This window comes from Pelmatolapia mariae, linkage group LG9 (genome assembly GCF_036321145.2).
Source record: "Pelmatolapia mariae isolate MD_Pm_ZW linkage group LG9, Pm_UMD_F_2, whole genome shotgun sequence".
NCBI lineage: Eukaryota > Metazoa > Chordata > Actinopteri > Cichliformes > Cichlidae > Pelmatolapia > Pelmatolapia mariae.
In genome coordinates this window covers 17,626,724-17,641,360 of record NC_086235.1, presented here as the reverse complement: position 1 = coordinate 17,641,360, position 14,637 = coordinate 17,626,724, and the positions used below count along the sequence as shown (strand labels likewise).

At 41.5% G+C, this 14,637-nt stretch overlaps 1 protein-coding gene across 3 annotated transcripts in view; it reads left to right on the top strand.

The window, feature by feature from the left end:
• rbm33a (RNA binding motif protein 33a) overlaps positions 1 to 13,964 on the top strand; it is a 29,359-nt gene extending 15,395 nt beyond the window's left edge. Inside the window, exons 11-19 of one of the 3 annotated variants that reach the window (XM_063483507.1) lie at positions 1,330 to 1,459; positions 1,829 to 2,181; positions 2,607 to 2,870; positions 3,036 to 3,341; positions 4,268 to 5,029; positions 6,760 to 6,936; positions 7,717 to 7,902; positions 8,786 to 8,874; positions 9,024 to 13,964. In XM_063483507.1, coding sequence (XP_063339577.1) covers positions 1,330 to 1,459; positions 1,829 to 2,181; positions 2,607 to 2,870; positions 3,036 to 3,341; positions 4,268 to 5,029; positions 6,760 to 6,936; positions 7,717 to 7,902; positions 8,786 to 8,874; positions 9,024 to 9,072 — 2,316 coding nt within the window. In that variant the 3' untranslated portion in view covers positions 9,073 to 13,964. Of the gene's footprint in view, positions 1 to 1,329; positions 1,460 to 1,828; positions 2,194 to 2,606; positions 2,871 to 3,035; positions 3,342 to 4,267; positions 5,030 to 6,759; positions 6,937 to 7,716; positions 7,903 to 8,785; positions 8,875 to 9,023 lie in introns of all 3 variants that reach the window. The other 2 variants (XM_063483506.1, XM_063483508.1) reach the window with 2 other exon arrangements.
• Positions 13,965 to 14,637: the final 673 nt, after the last annotated feature.

Sequence of the window (14,637 nt, the reverse complement as noted above, 5' to 3'; positions counted from 1 at the left end):
ATTTAGTTTCACCACAAAAGAGCTGCAACTAAGGATTATTTTGACAATTATTTTGATTTGGTGCCCGCTCTCAGTGAAATATTGATTAATATTAATGGAAAAATCAGGAAATAGTCGAGCATGCGCTTTCTATCTGCTCAAAGCTAACTGTTAAAGTCAGAAAGCTTGTGTTGTCTTAAACCTAAACAACAAATGCGTTTTAAAAAATTATCCGATGATGAGTCATGTCTGAGAAAGAGACGCCTGCTCTGCAGACACTTTGTAGGAATCTTTTCTCCTTAGCTATTATTAATTTACAGCAGTGTTCACTACTTTGAAAATAGCAAAAGTAGTAAATGATATCAGTCTTATGTTAAACCCAGAAACAAAAACTCAAGTTTCCATTCTTTGTTATATAGTTTGACATTTGGCCCATCTCTGTTATATTTGTCACGGTTATCCCATCACAACTAAGCACTGTCCTTGCATCAGTTACATACCGAGCCGACTGTTTATCAAGGATTAGACGTGAGAGGATGAGCCGTGTTATTCGAGAGGTATTATATGGACACTGGAGTCCTCATTGTGCAAACCTGCCTGCCTGACCTTTCAGAATGGCATGATTGTGCCCCCATTGTGATCCTCAGTCTTTGTAAGCCTCTTTGATTAACTTTATGTTAAGCAAGTTTTTGGGACTCTGGCCTTCTAGCTTTCTAACACCTCTTCTCTCTAAATACCTCCACACAGCAGTGGAATAAAGATGGATTAAGCCTTGATAGCATCTTAAGTAATTTACAATAGGCTTGGAGGAGGCAAGCAGCCCATTTGTGGAAGTGGCACGTGTTGAATAGCAGGTTAATTTTTCAACAGAGATGGATGTTTAAAAGAATAAAGGAGACAGTTATGAGGGGGATTCGAATTCCAAGGAGGGATTAAATGGTTATCTAGTTTTCCTTGGAAGATAGATTGGGAGTGGTGTGCATGCGATGAGTGGAAAGCTGTCTAACATACAAAGTGGTTGAAACAAAGATGAGGGCACTTATCCCCTCCTGAAATACCCTTTCCTTGTTGGAAAAAAAGCCTTTTAGAAGGTTTATCAACAAAGCCCCGAGTAGCATTAATGCAGGTTTGCTCACAAATTCATGCTGAAGGGTTTCTTTAATATTGGCATGCATATTGATGTTTACAACTCAAGATTCTGCATCTTTTTAATGACCCCAGCACCTCAATTACAAGCTCTTTCTGCCCAGTGCAATACCTCACAAATTCCCATTTTTCATTAGTTTAATTTGTTTGTGATTATTGAGTTCCCAGAATGGCCTATAATTCATGAGTTTTGTGTTTTCCCAGGGACCGGGAGACTTTCAGCAGCACATGCCTGGTAATTTCGGTCAGCCCCAGCGGCCCCCTCATCACATGGAGCCTTTTAGGAACCAGCCACCTCAAGGCCCCCAGGACAGAGAACCCCTCTTTATGGGAGGTGAGTCTCACATCCAGCCTTGACGAGGATAACAAAGCTCTCTTAGCATATTTAACCCTGTTCATCATCACCTCTGGCGCTATACCTACAGGGTATGCTGCTAGCTTTCTGGTTAGCAGAACTCATGTAGAATTCATGTGTGTATATATTTATATACGTCAGAATGAAACCTGGAAATGGCATTATACATATTTCATTTGCAGAGTTAATAACCAACATGTTTGTTTTTCCGTTTACCTTGAGAGAGCTGGCTGTATCCGTTTTTCATGCTATAACACTATACATCCGGAGTCTTAGTTACCGGTGTAGTCTCAAGGAAAGAAAGCTGACATCTCTCTTATGTTGTTGTTATTCCTCATGTGAAAACAGAGCGCACAGATTCAACACGGTTTCCAGGGCAGCACATGTTTGATCACCAGGGCCCCAGCCCTCTGATGAACAGCGGCAACAACCTCCACCAGCAGCAGCTGCCCAGCCAGGGCCACATGGGCTTCGGCCCACCAGGACCAGCCTTCAACCAGCCGGGCCAGGGCCCGCTTGGACTGTTTGGGAGAGAACCCCCAAGACACAACATCCCTCCCCACCAAAATCACCCGGGAATGGTGAACTTAAATCAACAAGGTGGACCCCCCAACCAGCCCAGGCCTTTCATGGGCCCTCGTCAAGCTTTTGGCCAACAGGGGAACCTTTTCCCTCCTACACAAGTTCCATTTGGGATGCAGGTACGACTAAGAGTAAGTGATTTTTATAACCACTAGATGTCTGTGTGTATTTGTGTCTGTTTGTTTAGTGAATGTTTGTTTATTTAACCCTTTTTCTCCTCTTCTACCACAGTTAGACGTGCTTTCTAAATTCAATAATTTGGTCTGACTAGTAATCATATTCATTGCTGCTGAAGTGTTGAGGCTCTTGTGTTTGGCACTGCTGCATTTTGAGTGGAGACATAGACAAGAGCGCCCTCTAGTGATTAAAGCATTATTTTAGTACTATTTAGTTGGATGCATGAGGACACAAGTTAGAGCTCAATTATGTAGAAATTGCTCGTTCCAATGTTGGGAACAACTTTCGGAAAAACTAGTGCTGTTTCTGTTGTTTCAGAAAAAGATGTGTTCATTGAGCTTTTCTTCCTTTCCTCCTGATTGTTCAGGGCTTAATGCACGGCCCTCCTGTTTCCCAGCTTCCACATCATGATCCGCTGTCACCCCATCAGCCCATGCACCAGCAGCAGCAACACCATAGGCAGGACTTACCCCACCATCAGCAGCCGCAGCTAAATCTCGGTGAGCCTCGCCCCATGATGCACCATGGCCAGAATCCTTTCCATCAACAGCAGGGGCATGGCAGCCCAAGGCAGATGAATCCCCGCCCTCTGAACCCCCAACAGCGCCACATGTCTAACAGGCAGAGAATGGTGAGTGATTAACATATTATCTCATTTATTTTATTCTTATTCCCAGTTTAAGAATGAAAGAATAAAATGTTGCCATCGTTGTTATATGTATCGCGTCTATTTTTAATCAGTAAATAAAAACTGAGCTAAATGGTTTGAAAACACAAAATTTGGCCTTTTCTTCAGAACACACCTGTCTCCAAGCAAATGCAGCAGCGCAACAGCAACCTACGTGAGCTCCCTGTAGCACCTGGCAACACAAACATGAACAGCGCCCGCCCCGCCACCACCCCCACCTCCCCCGCTGCCAACATCAAGCCTGTTGCCAGGACAACACAGGGGATGCGTCCTGGGCAGAACACTCAGCCGATGCCTGACGGTGGCAGAGGAAGAGGCCAAGCTGTTGCGAAGACTGAATCACAGCCTGGGGGAGCAGGCAGGACAGTTGTTCGCAAGGAAATTCCAAGCACGCCGTCCGGCGTGACACCACAGGTCAGGACTCGAAGATCACATTTTTGTTGTTTTTTTTGTCAGAGACGAGGACAAAAAAGTAAATTTTAAAAAATGAGAGTGTTTGGATAATACATAATTTGTTTATAGTAATGTGAAGGATTTTTTTTTCCAAATACACTTTTTATAAATCCTCTGGTATATAACACAGTGTCAAAAATGTTTTTTACAGCATTGTTTTTCCTGCATCCTGAAATTCAAACCATCTTATGCTCCTGTCCCAAAAGTAAAAGAAGGAAATCAGTGTTAGAGATGAACATTTCTAGCTAAAATACTCTAAAGCTATTTGACTATTCAAAGATTACCCCTCCGCACCCACTCTCATATGACTGTGGATATATATGCTCTATATACCTGGAAAACTATGGAGTGGGCGTTGTTTTCATTCATTCTTTAGAACTTTTTAATGGCCGTAGATGTTTTGTTTTTTTTTTTGTTTGTATCAGAGCATCTAATGTGTGTCTAGTATTTGTTAGTGAAGGCGATATTCTTCTGTTTTAGTTACAATTTATAATAGGCTTGGAGTGAGACTGGCAGACAACTTTTAATTTCATTGCTGCCACCTTCTGGTAGTACTATTGCATTACACACTACTAGATACCAGTAAAAACAGGGGAATATTAATATATATTAATAATAGTATACATTATTTTTTTTAAGTAATGTAATCTAAAAACATCGATGTGTGTAATCAGTACAAAAAAATTACTTGCCGTATACTTAAGTCTTTGGATTTTTACTTGTGCTAAAAATTCACCAAAAACCAAATCATATATTTGCTGATGACATTTTCACATGCTTTAGATTTAATGCCCAACCCAAGCACTAATGATTAAAATAAGACACAGTGCTACATCCAGGAAGTGAAGTGTGGCAGGCATATTTCCAGCTTGTGTTTTGTGCCACAGGATCCTGATGAGGATGAGGAGACACGGCAGTATCGTCTGAAGATTGAGGAGCAGAAGCGTCTGAGAGAGGAGATTCTAAAGAGGAAGGAGATGCGACGGCAGATGCAGGCTGGTGTCAGGAAGAAGGAGCTGCTTGAAAGACTTAATGCCCAGGCACCAAGCCAAGGCACCACTACTACACAAGCTCAGCCCGAGCAACCAAATAAGCAAATACCACACCCTGTACCTCCAGCACAACAACAGCCGCAGCAGCAACCACCACCAGAACACAAACCACAACAGCAACTGCAACCACAACAGCAAAGACAGTTTCCTCAGAGAACACAACAATTAGTAAATCCCACATTAAAGACTGGCAATATAGGTAACACCATCCCTCCCAGCAGTGCTGCTCAGACCCCTGCGCCCCGTCCCAATGTCAAGACACGGCTGCAGATGGTAAAAGGCAGCATTCAGCAGCAACAGCCTGCCGGGCCTGTTAAGCAACCCCAACAAAATCAGCTGCAGCAGCCAGTGCAGCAGCCAGTGCAGCAGCGAAGGAACAGCGCTTTGCAGAACGTAAACCGATCTGGTGCTCCGATCCAAACCGTTCAAGTTCCTCAAAGGAACGTACCTGATACTCCTTCAGCGAGTCCAGCCCTGGCTCAGGCTCAAGGACCTAAACTTGGCGCTAAAAGAACTGTGATGCAGCGGGCAAGGAGTACTAGCTTCGAGCGCCAGCAGGTGCCACAAAAAGTCAGAGTCGTCAAACTTTCAGGAGCGGTGAGCATATGATTTCATTTTTATCCTACACCTCTTTGCCTGTTTTGGTTTGACATTTATTTGATCCTCTTCAGCAGATTTTACCCACATGGGAAACTACACAGTTTTGAAAGGAAATGCCACTGATTGCCCTCACTGTCTGTGTTGCAGTCCAGATGATATCTAACCTATGGGAATGACATAGTGATGTCTGTGTCATTTTGGAAAAATTGATCTGTTAAGAGTTTCCTCTCTTAAGCTTTGGGATCTGGTATTTAAGCCACAGTGCCTTTACATACATTTTACCTAGAGAACACAGAAAGGCTGGAGGCATTAAAAGAGAGCAATATGACATTTATCTGTAGAGTTGGGTACACCTCATCACTGCTCCTAAAGGTTGATATCCTCTTTTCAGGACAGAAGAGTATTCTTTTAATGATAAAGGCCTCGGAGGGTGTAAAATAAGAATGACGGTAACGGCGGTAAAGTCCAGAATTACCACTGCTGTCTGTTTTTGTACTTGCTTGATAAGTTACTGCTGTGGCCTTAATTGCACATTAATCTTTATTGAAAAACCACAAAAGCGTGCATGTTAAACATTCATATTTGTCACTGATGAGACGTGTTGGTGGGATATGATAGTATTTGAAATAAGCTGCTTTTCGACTTCATCCCAGAGGATCAAGCCGCCGAGCCAAAATCGCAGGCTGGCTGCAGATGAAGATAACTGGGTGTCAGCGCGTTAATGGAAACCTGCGCAGAGCTATCTGATGTAGCGCATCTTGAAGAAAAAAAGAGGAGTGGGATGTGAAGTGGGGAGAGAGAGAGATGGAAAGGGAAAGAAACGGCTAGGGCCCTATAGCAGCAGTGAAAAGAACATTCTCCAGGTGCTCTCTCTTTCACATTGTTCTGCTGTCATCAACGGGAGCTTGACAATGTTATCTCCTTTCCTTATTTTTCCTCACACTCTCTCTCTCCCTTTCTTGTCATCCCTCAGTTGCTTTTTTCCCTCAGCCCATCTCTCAGGTGCGAAGCAACAAAAGATGCCAATCCAAGACTCTTGTAATTAATCTTTTTTGGTTGAAGGTGGTGGCGGTGGGGGGAGAAACATAATACCTGTGTAAGAAAGTTGCCACTTTTGAGGATTTGGATTTGTATGGCTTAGGCACACAGATAAGAGGCAAATTATATTTTCATCAGGGATAATACAAAGCAGTGCAAAACACAAAAGCTGGGGAGGAGGGGAGCACGCAAGGGAGATGGGGTACACATCGAGCTGCTGTCGTTTCAGTGTAATGCAGCTTAGCATTTGATGGGCGCAATCAGGAGCTGTGATTTCTATAGGAGGGATTAATCCATTTATTCTCAGCTGGGGACAGGTCAGAGATATCGCCTCTTTTCTTCCCTCGTATTGATCTGTCACATCTTTCTGCAGACTCGGGGAGGAGACGACCTTCAATTCCTCCCTGCATGTCAACACAGTTGAGCTGTGACTTTATTTGATAATGAGACCATCACCTTGTTGAGCTGATCTTTATTCTCCACAGCCTGGCGGATACGAATCCAGCGTCCAGTCCTGACAGATTTTAACGTTGTAGATATGTCCTTGCATTTCTCCCAGTTGCCCATAAACCACTTTCCCTAAATGCTTAATGTGCATAAGGTGATTTTAAAAAGTGGGAAGTTTATAATTAATTTTTTTTTTTTTTTGAGATGCTAAATTAGTTTTGCCCTCCATCATTCCCATCCAGAGTGGAAAGGGGCCTGAGGCCACAAGCTCCCCAGTACAGGAACAAGGCGCCTGGCCAGCAGCTACGCTCAACCAGGGCATCCAAAGGAAAGTTACCATGACAGGACAACAGCAACAGGGACCAGGTGGACCGTCACAGGCTAGCCGCGGGGGCATGGGCAACCCACAACAAAACAGGGTATGCTCAAAATGAGCTCTGTTTCTTTTGCGGTGTAGACACTAGAGAGAATTTCGCCTAAAATGTGATTATTAATGGAGGTCACTGCACATGCGATGGCAGTTCTGCTATAAAAGAAGCTGAAATGACTCCTGTAAAGTTGTCCTGTGCCGGTGGCACTCCTGTGGCATTCAGTAGACGTACCAATCGAGGAGTTGTAATAAGACAGGACAGTATGCCAGGTGCGGGAGTATTGACAGGCTGAAAATGGTGTAACACAGGGGGACTACACAAGGTCCCCTGGCCTCTCTGCACGCCTGTCACCGCCAGGCTCCTGTCACTGTTACCGTACTCACTGGCGCTGACAGGGTAAGGCAGCCACCATAACGCTTGCATGGCTCCTCTCCCTTTATGCTCCCCCGCCCCCCAACACATACAGACATATCCCCACTAGCTCCTCTCCTCTCTTCCTCCTCCCCTCCTCCTCTTCTTCCTCCCCCTCTGCTGCTGAAGCAACATATCTCTCACTCACAAGCTCATATGAAGATATGCCACGCCGCTTGCATCGTGTTCTGATGTTGATGTTCAATGCAGAAATATGACGAGTCAATCATGTGAAAGCTTGACAAGGCTGAGAGGTGTGAGAGGGAAACGCGTAGAATTTTAAAAATTTGCCTTTGTGCTCAGAAAACTCTCCACACGGCTGAATGCACCTGCGTGCCCGTTTTTAAGAGAAGGTTCACTCTGTACATCTGTGGTCTCTCTCCCTGTTTTTAAAATGACTCCTTCCATCGATTTTAGGTTGTTGTGTCAGGCCGGGGCCGAGGTAGAGGGGGTAGCCAGATGGGTCGAGGTCGTCCGATGCCCACCAGACAGAGCCAAAAGACTGCTGAGAGTGAGCGCTGCACTGTGTCCATTGAAGGCCTCTCCTCATCTACAACCGATTTGCAGCTTAAGAACCTTCTGAGGTCCATCGGCCCCATAAAGGTGGGTACCAAATACATCACACTGGAGAATATGGTGTATTTATATTGTGTTTTCATACCTCGTTGACATGGCTTGGCTAAAGCTGAATGTATGCATTGTTTTTACATTAAAGCCTCATACCTCACACTATTAGGTGATCTGCTTTAATGGTCAGATTGTCCTGTTGTAACCCTTTAGGGATTGCCAGTCACTGATAGCATTGCTACTAGGGTAGGTTGGCAGAGAAGGTTAAAGTGGACCCTTTTAGAGTATACATGTGTATAGATGCACTAAGTTATTAATCTTGGGGGTCTTCACTTTTTTCCCCCCAAGATTAATAAAAGAAATGAGCTCAATGAGTATCTCTGCACGCTTAGTCAGATTATTCTCCAAATTGAAAAATCCCCCCTCGTATGATGATGCTGCATACACACATTAATTTTAAAGTGTGCAGAAGTCTGAGTGTGTGTTTGCGTGCACATCTCCGTGCACACCCAGACACATCTGCGTTTGCAAGTGTTGCTTATATGTGATGTGACATGAAACTGTAGCGAGGTAGATTAAGTTTTGAATAATCTATGTTATGTTATTTATTTAAAAGATTAAATTAGGAAATTAGGTAAGAATTGGCGAGATATTGCCGATCACTTTGGTCATCTTGACGCCCTACTTCACACTGAAAACTTAGAACCCACATACTTAGTGGCACCCACCAGTGACAGCAGTGGCGTTTTTTTATCTGCAATCCCACAGCGCCCTCTGTTGTAGTGATTCGGTAGGTTAGCTTTGAAGATCCAATTGATTATTCCCTTTCTTGTTACCACCCCCGCTCCCCCTTGCGGAGGAAAGGAGTATGCATTTCTATTTAGTTGGGCCTTTTTTCCCCATTTTTATCCACTTGCAGACTTTCAAAATGATGCCCCAGCAGAGGAAAGCATTTGCTACATTTTCCAGTCCCCAACATGCAGCAAGTTTCCAAATGAGCTTCCACAGGTACTGAACACACCTCCTTCCTTTTATCTTTGTAAACATGTCAGACATACTCCAGTAGACCTTTTTATTTTCCAGTTTAGCTGCTGTACAGTGTCATAGGTATCTCCATCCACAGTGGCTCAAACATTGTTATCACAATTACCACACAGGCACATGATTGATTTGTCCCACATTGATGTGTCGCTGATTGACGGATGAGGAGCGTTATAAAGCCAGCGGGTCCTTTTGCAAGAAGTCGCTCTCTCCCAACGCTGGAGGGTCACCTGCACAGCTCCAACCTGGTCTACAGATACGTCTCCATTTCTTTTGGGGGTCACTAACATTCAACGCCTCTGCACATCATTCATCAAGTCGTCTCCCATCGAGCTGGGACAGTGAACACAAAGACATTTAGCTGAGAGCATGCCTGTGTTTGACTTTTTCTACCAAGTGTCTGCAGTTGTGAAAATGGCACTGGAGAGATACTGGACAGCTTCTGCTATTTCAATGTAGTTTGTGAGGAATGTTTATTTTGCATCTGACACGGACACTATAAGTAGAGCTCATCATGGGATAATGGTTGCTCCCCTCTTTAGTGAAATCCTTCGTGACAAATGACACTTGAACGCTGCGATTCTAACGTGACCACTTAATAGTATTTTTTATGTTATTCGTGGTGTGGTGCTCATGCAGGGGGAATGGTTGTGCTGGGATGCGGTCAGCCTGTTCATGCAGTGGGTCTCCCCTGTCTGTAGATGGCAGTATTTTATCACTATTTGTGTTTCAGTCTTTCTCGTAGCCCTGCATCTGGGTAGCTGTGAAGTCTGTTTTTTGGTCTATGGCACTACCTAGTGGGGTTCCTGCATATAGGCAGAGAGGTGTCCTGGTTGTGATGATTCAAGATGTCATAGCAGTGACCAAAACCCAGCTGGAATAGGCTGTGATTATTTTTTTGCTAAATTCCCTGTGGTTTAAAGAATTGTAAATGTGGGCACTGTTGAGTTGATTTCTCCTGTTTTTCAGTTTTATTGTTGCTTACTAAGTCCTTTCTATCTATCTCTCCCCCCCCCTCTCTCTCTCCCTCTCTCTCTCTCTCGTTTAAGTTAGTTGGTTATTACTCAGCTTTTAACTGTTAACTAGAAAACATTGTGGATGAACCTTTCATGCCTTGTTTGACCTGCATTTTAGTTGGATGTCTGATTATGAAGTAGTTAGATTTAGGTTTCGAGGTTGTGCCGAGTGTGCTTTGTGGCAGTGAGTATGTAGACATGTTTTTTGAGTTTTCTTTCTTTCTTTTTAATGAGCTTGGCAGGGTATTTGACATTGTTGGTAGACGGAAAAGAACTGTTTCCAGTTCTCTGCAGGATAAACAGACATTTCTGTGAAGTTCCTCGAGGATACATTCCTTACTCTCCTCTGGAATTGGAATAAGTTTGGAAATATTTACCCAAATTTGAGTGACTATCAGCTTGGTGCCTTATTGATCAGTAAGCTGCACAGCAGACTGTTTTTCCTTCACGCAGAGCGGTCAGTTTGGATAAAAGAGGAGGAAATCTAAACAAAATTCACCTTAATACTTTGCCCTGGAGACTGTAGAGAGATACATTTTCCTAAATACACTAATTTCTCTTTTGTCAGTTTTACACATTTTTTCCAAGGCATCACTATTAGCTCGTCACATTTTTAATTTTTTTGTTATTCAGATTTTTTCTCCTCATCACAAAACTGTGTATTGTAGTTGTAAAAATGTGTTAAAAGTTTAAATGCAGACGTTTTTTCACATCGGAAGACTGAAATTGTTTTATATACATTATTCAAAGGGACGAGACAGAACAACGAGAGGGGGCAACCATTACCCGCGTAGTGATCATGTGCATAAGTCAGGCTTTCACTCGATATTTAACTCGTTAAATTTTTTTGAGTTCACTCACGTTGTATCAGGAAAAACAACTTTTATATGTAAAGGATATGCTGAAGTGTCCAGATAGAAGTCATTTTTACAAGTATTTTGTTTCTATTTTCAAACAAGGAATGACTGGACCACATTTGTGTTAAACAATACATTTGACAAAAAGTTTAAGGTAAAAAGAAAAAACGAACAAATAACCAAAAACAAAAGTGTAAATAAAAATATGGCCAATATACCGTGAACATGCAGGTATGTGAAGCCACTTGAACTTTAGCCCAAAGACGTGTGGTTGTGTGTGATGTCCATGTGTTATGTGCCTTTATGATAACGTAGTTTTCATCTTCTGTGCTACACTTTCTACTCCTTTGTACTTTTTAACGTATTCTGTAAGTTTGGGGGTTTTAACTATGCAACATATGACGTAAATGCGTTTGAAAACTTACGTATTTTCTTGGGATGAACCACTTTTTTAAGTAATTTTTGATTTTGTAGGTTTATAGACGCAAAAAAACAAAACAAAAAATGAGCAGTATTATGGCAAGATATACTACCTCAAAGTTAAAGGGGAATATCACTGAATTTATTTCCTTAAATGAGAAATTTTGGCCTGAAAATTTAGCATTGATGTCATCTGAATGTGCAGCTCCATAAAATGAGAAGCATTGCTACTCGGCTGGTAGGGAAAAAGTATGAGTTTTATGCCAAAAAAAGGGTCACCACTTTTATTTTATTTTTTTAATCTGTCTGGAAGTCTGTTCCCAGCTGTGCCTCTAGGTGGCGCTACAGATTAACCTCCCTGATTTTGTGGTTTGAGAAATGTGTACTAATTGGCTTCTCTGTCCTGTCTGCATGTGTTGAATCACATCACAAATTTAGTGGTATTTCCCTTATGTTACTTGAAGTTACTAATAATCCATAAAGGTTTAAAATAAGCCGCCAGTACATTCTCAGCAAGTACCCAAAGTATTCGATCCCCCAAATTTCCTCTTCTTCATATAAACAGTGAAGATGTGCCGTTTTTATAAATTATTTATTGTTTTATTTATTTTTTTGTATGTTGCAGAAATCTGGTTAATTTATGTTTTATTCTTTTTTTGTTTGACATTTTTGAGCTCTTTCTGTGTATTGACGGTTATGTATTTATTGTCTTTCATGTTGTGGGTTACTCGCTCGAGTTTTAGTGCTATGCTAAATCCTGTGGATTTGAAAGAGTAACGGCAATGCCAGGTCGTAGTCATATTGTTATAAGACGTCAGGTCTTTTAATGCCAGAACAGATTCATATTGAATCTTATCTGTACCTTAATTTGAAGAATTTCATACAGACGTGTACTGTGAATTTTTAAAAGTGATTAATTTTAATCGGGGGAAAAAAGGCTTATTTAAGTTACAGCATGTGTTTCCAAACATGCCACCTCATATGGTTGTAGTAGGTATTTAACATAGAAGGGCTTGCCTGTCAGATGTGAATGCAGCTTTCTTATGCTTGCATAAGAAACCTCCATAAAGGCTGCTGATGATTATAGTGAGAATATTTAGCATATTTGGGTCAAAGGTTGAGTTTTGCACAGCACTAACTTGTAACTTTTTTAAACAGGTACATTTAAGGTGGTGGAATTTTGCAGAGTCGCTGAATTAATCACTGAATTCTGTCTTTTTCTTCAGATCAAATCCTCTACCATGGAGCAGAGTGACAAATGCATTTTTAAAAGCAAATTTAAGAGGCCATACCAAAGGTTTAACATGTTTTAGTCAATCAACAAAGTGCATTTGCCAGTGACCTGAAATTAAGCAGGCTGTTTATATTAATCTGCTAGAAGTATCCCCTGTTTATATTGCTAATGTAATCATCTCAGGCCTTTTCCCAGAAACCTATCAGGTCATTTAACATCATATAACCAGTTCCTCAAAGCCTTTGTTCTTCTGCTAGAAAAATAATCAACCTGTTTTCTGAGCAGGGAATTCTTCAAGGATCTTTTTGAATTTTTTCCGGTAAATTTCAGTTCAGTTTTATTTGTAGACTTCCAATTCACAACAACAGTTGGCTTTATATTCAGCGCTTTATATTCTAAGGTAAAGACCCTACAACGATGCAGAGAAAAGCCCAACAATCAGACGACCCCCTATGAGCGAGCACTTGGTGACAGTGGAGGGGAAAAACTCCCTTTTAACAGGAAAACTAAAAAAAAGTGTTAAATGACCTGTGACTGATTCAGTCATTAACTAAGAGGTTGAGTAAAAGCATGAAACACCTCTGGTATGGTCCCACACTTGCTCTTGTGGTGCTCTTTGTTTGATCACACTTGGTGGCACGATGGTGCAGTTGAGATTTGATTCACCTGACGTGACCGCCAGCCATCTCAGGTGCGAGTACAACAGAGAGACATGTGTAACTAACGCATACTTTTACTTTATTTTAACAGCGTGCCAGTAAGAGGAGCCATTGACCAGCTTAAACCATGATACTGCCTTAACTCATTCGCTTAACACTTCACGTTCTTTCACAGCCTCACCATCTCCGGCCCCGAGATGAAGATTTCATTTCCCTCACTCGACAGTTGTTGGTGCGTTCGGGTTATCGGGCCTGTCGCCTTTTTCCTAACCGCTTTTCCTGCTGTCACTGTTCTTTCAACTTGACCATATCTCGTCTTTTCCTTCCCGCTGCTGTTCTTCAGTGAACTTAAAACTTCTGTATCAAGCAGGGTGGCCTGCCCGGATTACCATTGTTTGTTAGCCCAGTGGATGGAGGTTTCCATCTGTGTGACGACAGCCGGGTTCACTGAGCAGACACATAAACCTCTAAAGCAAGCTGCTTCATGGCTTTCACTGCACCAAAGGTCATTCCAGCTTCTTGACACTCACTGTTTGGTTGGATTTTTAACACAAAGACACTGCACTGGTTTCGTCATCTCGAACTGTACGGTGCACCAAATGACTGTAAACCCAGCCCGTTGGGTTCTGACCAAAACAAAAAGCAAACTTTGAAGACATCTGTGTTTTTCACACTCGTGTCATAAGAAGGAATCATGTTGTGTGTTGGATTATTCTGAAATGATTGTGCAATTTGTTCTGATGCTGTAAAAATGGGATTTTTCTACTATGACATGAAGACTTTCAAAGATACTTTATTTTTTAAGTACATTTAAGTTTTTGTTCTTTATACCTCAAACTCATGAAAAATAAAAGTTTTTGATGCACTTTAATATTTCTGTGTTTTTATTGTTTTTGGCTTTTTTGCTCAAAACTTAAATCAAAATGAATAAAAGTCCTGTAGCTAGAAGTGAATCGAAGCTAATCAAGACAAATAAATAATTAGACAAATTTTAATGTTTTCAATATTATATATCTTTTCTTTATTCTTCTGAACTTTGAAGGTTGGTGATCCATTCATCTTCATAATAAATGTTCTTTATAGGCACCATTGTTTTGTTTTTTTTTAATTATTACATTATTTTTATTAATTTGACTCTCATTGTTCGTCATATGTCAAACAAATGCAAGTTGGGAAGTTTATGTTCTAAAAGTAGCTGATGTAATCATCTGAAGCTTTCCTCAACCTTACCTGGTGACGTAAAACATTTGAAATGTTTGCTGCAAAAAGTTTCTATATAAGCAATTACATGTTTTATTTCCAGTTTAGCTTCTTTTCTTTCTTTTTTTTTTTTGTTATTTTTACTTTAACAGAACAAATTTTCTTAATTAGAGCTAAAATACAAAGATAATCAAGCAAAAATATTTACATACTTAAAAAGCTGTTTTCCTTAGTTCATTCGTGTTTCACAGCATAGAATTCCATCTTTGACCTTTCTGGACATCTTTTTTCTTGTCCAGTGCCTAACATTTCATCTTTGTTCCTAACCTCCACCCAGTTCGGTT